This window comes from Tripterygium wilfordii, chromosome 11 (genome assembly GCF_013401445.1).
Source record: "Tripterygium wilfordii isolate XIE 37 chromosome 11, ASM1340144v1, whole genome shotgun sequence".
Classification (NCBI taxonomy): Eukaryota; Viridiplantae; Streptophyta; class Magnoliopsida; order Celastrales; family Celastraceae; genus Tripterygium; species Tripterygium wilfordii.
Genome location: NC_052242.1, coordinates 3,121,997 through 3,133,027, shown reverse-complemented (window position 1 = coordinate 3,133,027; position 11,031 = coordinate 3,121,997). Strand labels below are relative to the sequence as shown.

At 35.9% G+C, this 11,031-nt stretch overlaps 1 protein-coding gene across 1 annotated transcript; it reads right to left on the bottom strand.

Annotated features, from left to right (window-relative positions):
* Positions 1-3,519: 3,519 nt before the first annotated feature.
* Positions 3,520-7,536, bottom strand: LOC120009672 (beta-glucuronosyltransferase GlcAT14B-like). The gene is made up of 4 exons (XM_038860344.1): positions 6,725-7,536; positions 6,563-6,638; positions 6,342-6,457; positions 3,520-4,514 (listed from the first exon to the last, which is right to left on the bottom strand). The coding sequence occupies exons 1-4, from the start codon at positions 7,302-7,304 to the stop codon at positions 4,000-4,002; spliced, it is 1,287 nt and encodes a 428-aa protein (XP_038716272.1). The 5' UTR covers positions 7,305-7,536; the 3' UTR covers positions 3,520-3,999.
* Positions 7,537-11,031: the final 3,495 nt, after the last annotated feature.

Sequence of the window (11,031 nt, the reverse complement as noted above, 5' to 3'; positions counted from 1 at the left end):
ATCAAGGGGTTTTTTTTGGACAGTTCAGTAGATTAAATTATTTAAAATTCATTGCATGTCGGTATATATTTTAAGAGATCGAGTAGACACGGTAGATACATAGAATTGTGAATTTGCATTGCTCTCGAGGTAGGGGGTTTGATCATTTTGACTTTTGATATCCAACCTTTCATTTTTCAATATAAATTTTGGGATATTATCTCCCTTATTAATTTGTTTGATAAATTTCTTAATGTCTTCTACATTCATTTGCAGTAATTAAAATTTTGTTCTCTCCGTTATACTCGATTCGCAAAAATTGTTATGTGATTGTTCTTTCTTCTATCAACGAATTTGTTCCTCTTGAATTAAATCATTTCTCCTTGTAGTTAAGCATGCACCGTTTGAATATTGGGTTGGTAGAACATTTTTAAATAAAAATAAAACACTTTAAAATTTTCAAATCAATTTGGAAGTGATGATGTGATTGAGACTCTTCGTAGAGCCTGCATAATATTTTTAGAAAAAATTTATTTTTCTAAACGAATTTTGAATTGTATTCGAATCTATGAGAAATTATTGAAAATACATTCATCATGATATATGATTAGGGATGGCAGCGGGTAGGGTAGCAGACGGATATTTGATATCCATATACTACCCGCAAAAATTTTGTCCAAATCCGTACCCGCCATTTACCCGCTAATATTTTGCAAAATACCCTTCATATCCGCACCCGCTAATTTCATTTACGAATGGGTATTTAACGGTTAACGGGCGGATAATAACCGTCAAATACCCGTACCCGCACCCACTTACCCGGTCAATAGGGTTTCCGGTTTTGAATAAGATCAATGCATGAGAATACCTCAATACCACCAATTAATTAGGTAGGACTAAAAGTGTTCCTGTGGCGGGTAAACAGGTAGTGGGTAAATGGGAGTGCTCCCCCATACCCATACCCGCACCCGCTTGGATAAAGATCTTCATATCCATATCCACTAATTTTACTCATTTATCCGTACCTGTATCCGTACCCAATGGTGCGGATAAGCGGATATCCACCGGGTACGAATAAAATTGACATCCCTATATATGATTGATTGTGTGTTTGGATGAATGACTGAGAGTTGTATGGGTGGATGTGATAGTCATGTTGTGGTTGGTTGATTTTGTGCGGTGGTTGTGCTCGCGACACACCATCATGAAATGTGATCATTTATGAGATTTATCCCCTTTTTTGATTTTTTAGTGCACGCCCTCCAATGAGGAATCTGAACTATTGTGTGTTGCCTTGATAGTTATGGATGGTTTTGAGCGCCACAGCCTCCAATGAGAAATCTAGATTGTTGTGTGCTGCCTTGATAGTTGTGGATGGTTTGTGGGACTATGCACATAGGTTGAAATGTATGATTTTCATATATAATTACTTGCTTATATATATATGCATATTGGGTTCTAATTGTGGCATGATCATATTCATAATGTTCCTGCCTATATATTCTTGCATGAATCTTGAGTTGATTGCCATATTTGTATATCTGTTTCTTTTCTATCTTGTATGATTATTGATCTAGTTGGCTCATTTGGGTATTCATTTCACGGATAATCAGGTTCTTATCGGGTATTATATCCCTACTGACTATTTAGCTCAACCTATATTATTTACTTCTCTTTCAGGTAAGTATGTTGATGGCGGCTAACATCCCTAGGCGTGAGCGATTTCTCCATGGATACAGTTGTGATTTATGGGTAATGTAGGGTTTCATGAATAAAGACTTCCGCATATTTTGTTCATAAAGATTTATTTAATATGTCATAAATCTTTTCTAGAGGAGTTGGATTTTATTTTGGATTTCAACAAATGAATTACTTTGGAGAATTGTGTATGGATTGATTATGTTTAAGGATAAATTGGTAATATTTCACAAACCCCACCGGAACGGGTTGTTACATAAACCATGTTAAATCAATATTCTGTTTTGACATTATCAATTAGAGTCATGAGAGAATTACCTTTCATTTAGTTTGTTAGAAATCCACACCCCAAACAACAAATTATATTGTTCGCTTTGGGGTTTTGGATCCGTTAGTTACATCGGATTACCTTCACGAGTTTATTCCTTCCAAGCCCAATAAGTGGGTCAAGCCCAACTCTTCAAGTTAGGGGAAACGCCTAGATAATTGTTAAGGGTGAGTTTGTTCTTATAAATAAAGAATCCACACATCTTATTCTATGTGGGATCTTTTAATACTCCTCCGCACTTGTGGGTTCCTCTCAAGCCTATTTTAGGACCTAATAAGAGAATTCTTATTTATATATGCACCAGTGCCATTCCGCCAGCCACAAGACTCCCTAAACATGTACTATAGATATAGTTTGCTTAATTATATATAAATATATAGTTTTCACACCTAACCTGAGCCAAGTATAACCGTCCCCAGATCACATAAAGCTCTCAATCAACATATATTCAATTCCAGCTAGTTAGTCTTAATTTATTTCTTTATAATCAAAAGAAAAATAAATTACTATACTTTGCCTATACAAAGCCAAATTATTTAATTTCAGGCGTTAGTTTGTTGTTCCAGCACTATTATGATCATATATAAATATATAATTGATACAATCTTTTGGATTTGGGAAATCTATTTTGAAGATATAGTAGTTAATAATTTGTTTCGAGTATTAGGCCACTATTCTCCTGGGTACTGATCATCTCTCAGACTCACTTGTATTTAATTTAGTTTCATGCATTCATCATGCCTATGACATCCTCTTACATAATCATCTTCCAGCTGTGTCCAGTTGCAGTTGAATATATATATATATATATATATATATATATATATATTAGTGGGATTAGTACAGTCTTATACTTTTATCCAAGGTTGTTGATAAGTCGTTATTGGCTTCTGGCGCTCTATATTTATACGGCATAAACACACTCACTAGTCACAAAGCCATAGTGAAGAAGATTGATTGCAGTGTTTTATAGTGAAGGAGATGAAAAAAAGGACTCCTGTCGCAGGAGGGATGACGCCTTGCAGCTTTATCAAGAGTGACTAACTAGTAGCTAGGCGTCATCTCTCTGCGACTGTAGCCCCTTTAGTCTCTAAAGCCTGCTTCTCATGTTGAAGACGCGTAGAGAGGTTTTGTAGGTTCTGCGCTGGAGCTTGCTATATATTCTCATGGTAAGGGCCGTTCGGATTTCATCTGATTCTGACAATTATTTATGTACATGACTCGTTCTTAATTATAATCTCATGTCCTCTGCAAATCCCATCTGCACTCCAATTCTCTGTCTGGTAAGTAAATCCTACAGGATCAGACAATTACTCTGGACAAATCGTGAACTTGACTCAGCTCAATTTTCACAAGAAATTTGAGGGAACCAGACTTCTGAGCATGGGAATGTTTTTGAGGAGCCAATTCACCAGTCTAATAGTGGTACAGAGCGATGATAGCGAAAATTTAGCCTAAACAAACATGGATTTTTGGCACAAGAATGCTACAGCATCAGAATAAGCTCAATGACATTAACAAAAACAATCGATAGATATGCATTAATCCTTAAAAGGTTTCTTCCATTCGATTCTTTGTAATGCTGGGTAAGAGTTACAGTACGTGAAAGAACAAAAAGGAAAACAAATAAAGGCCCGATTACCCTCTAGTCGAAGCGGCAAGCCTCGACTAGCGACTAGTCGGCCGACTAGGCCGATTTTTGCAACACTGCAAATAAAGGGTATACATTGACATAAGATGTGTTCAGTCCCACATAACATGTGTTTTGGCGGAAAAAGCAATCCCACCCCCCGTAACTGATATCCTTTAACCAAAACCCACCACCTTTATGTCTCTAAACCAGTGAAACTTTAACATTTCTGCGTTCTTCTTTCAACTAACACAAAGAAATACTGGTTACGTCGCCGTATCTTCTTGCGTTTTTAAGGACATAGTCTATCCCCATTGATATTTGATATGAGACATAACTTTAATCCAAGGGTTGTAGGTATTTGTCACTTGCACTGTCTTGGTCGAAAGTTATTAGCAGATAACAGAGAGCTGATCAAAGTTTCCACCCGTTTCGCTCCAGGTCCAGGTCTGAGGATTGCGGGATCTCCAATTACAGAGCATGGGTCTGTACCATTTTCTCTACTTCCTATGCACCAACCACCAGGAGTAGGCATTCCTGAACCACGAGACAAAAGCTCAGAATCAACTTTGTCAAGCACGGGATCATCTTGGTGGAACTTTCTGGCAAATGGCGCGTTACTATCAACCATCTTTTGCATGTCGTTAATGTTGAGGTGGTGTGGATGCTGCTTTGGAGGGTTGTCCCATGATATGAAATGAAGGTCATTATTCACAGTGGTGTTACGGAACTCCTGAGCATTGCATACGACAGTGTGAAAATAACCTTCTGGGGATGATATGAAGTTTGCATAATACATGAGAACAACTCGAGGCAGATTGTCCCATCCCCATATGCAATAATCAATAAAAGGTCGAGAAAGTGCCATCCAGGCAGAACCTATAAAGTAAACATAGACTTATTTACAAAATCCATCATAATGCGAAGGGGATGAATAAATACATGGCATTTATATCAAAACTTCATTGCAAAGCACTTGAATCAATTAACACATCATTAAACACATGAGGCATTTTCCAAAACACCAATGAATTTTCCTCATGTGAGAGAGTGGTAAAAGTGTTATCAGACACTGGACTGTTCATCAAAAACAATCACGTAATGAACTGGTTAGTGCAAGAGTAATACCTAATGTTTGGTAGTATCTCAATTCTCAAAGTCAAGCACTTAATTCTAGTCATTGGCTGGAAGGGAAGAACTAAATCCATGTGTTGGTCACAGCTCAAGGAGGGACTCTAAAATATTGCCCCAATAATTGTTCCTACGACTCACCAAGAAAAGTTATCGATCCAAGCCAGTTCATGTTGACTGCAATTAATAATTCTAGCTTATTCTCTCGACAAAAGAATACTGGAGACGAGCTATTTGATGAAAAAAGCCTGGGATAACAACTGCTAAGAGGAACTGCACCCGCTTAACTAGTGAAAGGGGTCAAGTCTGAAAGCCAAGCTTAGTTGGACAATGCAAGAAGGCCATAGCAGAATTTAGTATTTTATCTACAAAGCATCAGATATAACCAAAAAAAAAAGAACTTCTAATCCCCATGGTAAAACAATATAGGGAATTGCTAATAGCAAAATATAATTTGAAATGATATGTGCACAACAGAGGAGGAGGCATCACAAGTAACAACAATTATACTAACATCACGGAATTCACAGTGCAACACATATACAGGATAAAGAAAATACACATAGGCTATGAAGAAGTTTAGTCCCCATTCTAGCATACAAACACTAACGAAAATACATGATGTTGGTATAGTTAGGATTTAGAGCATTCAATGGATTTTCTGTTAAGAAAGTTCAGTATATGCAAGCAACAAGCATAGTTACAGACTCGTAAACAACATAGATGATGGCAGAAATAATTCCCAGTCAATTTATTCATGACGAAGAACCAGCCAAGAGTGGTCGTTAAAAGTCAGAAGAAGACAATTGTCCCATGTATGTCTAAACTGTATTATGAACTCTTGGAATATTCAATGGAGAATAACAGCTCAGATAATATTGCGATGGTGTTTTCATTCCAAAAGTAATGAAAAAAAAAGAAACATTGTGATCATGTTGGGGAAAACACAAGAGAGAGTAATTTAGTCCCATCCCCACAATATAATATATAAGCATTAGACCAATGTCCTATACATTTTCTGTCAACAAGCCAATGTTGTAAAGGGTGTAGCTTTCATTTCCAGCTAAAGTCCAGGTCAATGTGAAATTACCAATGCTGTTACATGAAGTCATGAACAACTTTACCCAAGTAGAAATTTATCCAGGAGAGAACAAGCTTAGTAACATTCATCACATTTTAGATCAAGAACAAAGAACAAATTGAATACTGTTCATTATTAACCGTGCATCTCAAGTTGGCTATAGTCAGTGGTCATCAACATAGCAAATTGAATCATTCAAACCAATACGACTTAAGAACACCAACCAAATGAAGAGAAAATAGAGGGATACTCAATCAGAAACTATCAACGAAATTCATCATAGAATGAGCATACAAGTCTATGAGGCTTAAGTAATCAGCAGCAAAGTGATCCTGGGTTGACAGTCAAGCAGAGAAAGCATAAGAAACATTTATATGTTCAACCTTAGGAAGTTTCCCGTTTTAATGGGCTTCCAATAAGACAGAACCCCTACAGAACTAAGCTCAATTCAGAAAGATTCATAGTTCTGAAGATAGTATGTGGTAACTATGTACCTGTAAATAGTTTGAACGCCGTAGGCACGCTTCTCCGCTGTGTCACCCAGAAAACATCAGCCTTCTTATCCATATACAACCCTGGATCTACTATTATCGGCTTCGCCCTCTGAAATCTACAAATTTAGCAACACACTACAAATTTAGCAACACAACATAAATGGAAAAACAACTACACATATAAAGGAAAAGATTCTGAAAAAAGTCAAAGCTCCACTCACTCTTTCCAGCCAATATTACTCGTATGATCAATGAAATTGAGATCCCGCGGCAAGTACGAAAATGTGTGCAGCAGATCTAATCAAACAAGAATCTTATTATGATGAAGATTCGAAATTGAAAATCCAAAGGAGCTAAACAAGCTAAAATCCATCTGAACTCACCATCCTGGGTGACGAGAGGATAATCAGATGCGCTGAGATTGATGAACCAATCCCAATCCCCACCCTTCTTGAGCAAGATCGAGGCCGCGTGCAAGGTATTCGCCACCATTGTAGGTCCTCTGTAGGTCACCAAATTCGCCTTGGTAATCATATTCACATTCTTAAATTTCTGGAATATCGAGTGATTCTCCACAAAATTCTGCAGATCGAGCCGCTCATCCGCCGGAGACTCCCTGTCCAAATGCACAACATACTGATTACTCGGGTGGTAGAGCGCCAACAGAGTCCTCTTCAGCATCACACCGTCTCCTCTAGAACCAGAGATTAGGTACGCAAACCGAGGCGGTGGAGGTAAGGTCGAAATAGGTAAAGGTTTGAGCTTGGACTCAACGAAAACAGAGCCCGTCCCGGTGATTGAACGGTAGAAAGGAAGAAACGGTGTACCGTCCGGTGAGGTTAGAGTGGTGAGGAAGAGAAGGAAGAGAGAAACCATAGACCCAATCACTAATGGAAAGATCCATTTTCCCTCCATTGCGTGATGGTGTCTCAAGTGCATATAATAACTCTTCAATCTCTTCATTTCATCGAACACGAAGAATGCAAGAAAGGAAGAGGCTTTTAGCGGTGGTGATGGTGGTGGTTGTTAACTTTATAGGCGTAAAAATGGAGAGGTGCGTGGCTGCAAAACTACACTCGCTTTTGTACATTCTGTTGCCGTGACGAAGAGCTTTCTCTGAGTCTGACCTTCATTTTTCTTCTTTGGAGGTTCTTGGTTCAAATACTGGTATTAATCTTGGTGACAAGCATCACTCGTCCTTTTTTCATCCTCTATTTCTTTCTTTCTTTATTTTTTTCAGAAAATTAGGGAAAAGGATAATATAATAATTATATATTCAAGAAATGTGAAAACAGGAAAAATATTAGACAAAGGTATATTTGTATTGTGCTGATGAAAATACACTTAAATATATCTCTAAAATCCATGTCATTCTTCTTCCTTCTTTTTTTTTCTTTTTCTCTCTTCTTCTTCCTTCATGTCGACCACCATTATCTCAATCATCACTGGCCATCGATTATCACTTGATTCGCCAAAAAAGCTTCTTGAATCATGACCACCATTTGAAAAAGAGCTAGATCCGACAAATACGGCCAACTCCGATGACCATCAACACCACCAATCAACTCCACGGATCAAGACGCATCACCTTTGAGGTTTTATCGCTTTTTCAAACTCTTTTTTTTCTTCTGAAATTGAATTTGAATCTGCAGATAATATATATGTTTCAGATCTGTTATTATATGTTATCTGTTTTGAAACTTCAAACATATAACATTTCATTAAAGACATATAACATTTCAATAAGACAGATAACATTTAGCAAGACGTATAACATTATAACAGATATCAAATTAATGAAAACAGATAACATATCACCTGCAGTCTGCAACTAGAATCATAGCAAAAAAAAAACACGAAAAATCACCACAGAAACTTTCGAAAATAATGACTTGATGACAGATCGAAGGAAAACTACAATTCCCATGGTGAGTATGATCAGATCTAGAAATTCAAACACCGAGAATATCCAAAATCAATAGAATCACAAGGTGAATCATTATAGAAATTCAAAATTGATGCAAGATTCATATTAGAAAATCAATTTCACACAAGAAAATTGGAAAAGAAAAATATTCACTGCAACTATAATCGTGAAAGAGGAGCTTTCATGATCAGATCTAGAAATTCAAACACCGAAAATATCCAAAATCAACAGAATCACAAGGTGAATCATTATAGAAACTCAAAATTGATGCAAGATTCATATTAGAAAATCAATTTCACACAAGAAAATTGGAAAGAAAAATATTCACTGCAGCTATAATCGTGAAAGAGGAGCTTTCATAAGTGAATAAGAAATTTCCGTAAACTTTATGATTAATTTTTAAAATTTAAATAATTAAACTGAGTTTATTTTAATCATTTAAAAAATTAGGATAAGAATTTGTCCTTTTTGGAATATTAGTTTAAAATACATGAACTTTATGAAATAAGACTTTTAAGAATGTCCTCATTGAAACAAAGCTCTCCCATGAAGGATTTATATTTAATTTTCCTTTTTTTTTTTGTTTTCACATAGCAGTCTAGATATTAAATATTTTGTTATAAATATTACTACTGAAAAATATGTTTACAGTTGGAATCGAACAGTAAGTATATATATGTTTAACTCAATTGATTGTCAACCGAACCACTTCTCGTTAGTATTGAAATCCCATTTTTGGGCAAAGTTATGTGATTTTTTTTGTAATATTATTGGTTTGGAGTATGAATTCAATGAAGGGAAAAAAAAATTAATGCATACGGTAGGCATAACTAAAGTGAACTTTAGATATAGTGATGTGAGTTCAATCTTTAATTAGAATACTGTGTTAATTAGTTGCCTAATTATACAAAACAAAAACTCCTCAATCACCAATCATTATTTAAAAAGCCTAAACATGAGTCAAATGGCCTAATTAAATGTCTACCATTTCATACTGTAGTCCACATATGGGCCCCCAAACTGAATATATATATACTACTAATTTTTTTTGTAAAAATATTAGTCTTATCATCTCAAACTGATCGGCATTTATGGTTCGGAATATTGTTTTGGAATTGATATGACTGCAATATTCATGATAATGCCTTACTCTTTCTTTTTTATTATTATTTTTATTATTGTTTCAAATATTGTTGAGTTTAGTACAAAACAATCCACGAGAGGTGACTCAGTTGATAATTGACTGGGTTAGACATGTGTGCTCAATGTTTGATTCCAATGAAAAGCAAATTTCTCAATAGTATTTCAAAAAAAAAAAGTTCAGTAAAAAACAAGGAACTATTAATCAATATGAATACTGTAAATTTATATCGAGTTACCTATTTTGCACAATTTTGAATTTTAGACTACCAAATTGACACGTTGTGACTGTCAATATGTAAATTAGAACACGAGCTATCTTTCAGTGATGAACCCAATAAGTTTTGCTACGATGATGAAAGGTTTGCTTTGACATTCCAAATACTATACATATATTTGACACTACAATAAACCAAAAATTATAAAATAGTAATGCAATTATCCGCGAGGAAACACCGGTTAATTGCTTTGCTTGGTAAGTAAATAGGGTACCATATGACTAGAGAGAGTCGAGACATGAGACAATCAAGGGGATCACATGATCCTCCTCGGGTCAAAATTTAATGAAGTAATTATCACGAAATTTAGAAAGCCATTAAATTTCAAAGGGAAGGTAGATAGATATAGATGATATTTACTTGACTACCAATATAATATAGTCATTATGAGATTAGACTACTGTCTACCAATGGTTGAACCCTACGTTGTTGTCTAATAAAGAAAATAAAGGAGCAATCAACGCCAAAAAATGCTCAGAAACAAAACAAAAAAGAAGTTCCACATATTGGTAGCCGCCGGAGAATGTGTGCTACTTGTTCATATTTAGGTCAATTGGTAAAGATCATATGTTCCAACTAATTGAATTGACCTGGTGGCCTAACTGGGTTCTCAACCAGTTAACCAAACTTCACATACCAGTATTCTCAAATTTATAAACCAACCCACCATGCTAGTTGTTACCTCTTTGTTGTCCAGTATTTTTCTGATTAATATCAAGGGCTTCTCCACCTTGACATTGCTGGCTGTTTAGATGTGCTCTCCATCTACAACTGCAGCTACAATAGCCACTGCCGAAACGACTGTCTTAGATTTATTTCCTGTGGTTTTCTTGGTTATCTGGAAAATGACATGACATGATAATTGTTAGATATGGGTAATTGGAAACGTAACAAAATTCATGATAAGCTGGTGAATATATACCGAATGCGTATATCAGTCAGGGCATGAATATGGAATGTCATATTCAAAGAAAGGTATCTATAACAAGGTAAATGCTATCATAAGGGGGATAGGAGCCCAGAATTGGAGCCCCTCCCATCCATCATGAGGCTTCCCTGTGTCTTTTATTCCGTCTCCCTATGTTAGTGAAGCTTTCAATATTTCGGTATTACCAACAAAAGGAATCTTATTTCCCGGTCTCAACTTTTTCAAAGTCTTCTATTAAGAGAACTGCAACAGAAACCAATTTTCTTGTTCAAGCAATTCAATAGCATGAAATTTACACGCCTAGGTCTTATGAACATGCGTTACATTTTTTAAACAGGTTACACCCAACATATTTACTTTCCAGGCAAATATCTTCCACGCCCAAATCTTGACTATGGGATCACTTTTTATCCTGGC

Excerpts from the sequence above, each read along its gene's own strand:
- LOC120009672 (XM_038860344.1), bottom strand. The coding sequence starts at position 7,304 with ATGAAGAGATTGAAGAGTTATTATATGCACTTGAGACACCATCACGCA. Across the intron at positions 6,458-6,562 it reads AGTAATATTGGCTGGAAAGA|ATTTCAGAGGGCGAAGCCGA; the intron begins GTGAGTGGAGCT and ends CTAAATTTGTAG. Across the intron at positions 4,515-6,341 it reads GGCGTTCAAACTATTTACAG|GTTCTGCCTGGATGGCACTT; the intron begins GTACATAGTTAC and ends TTTACTTTATAG.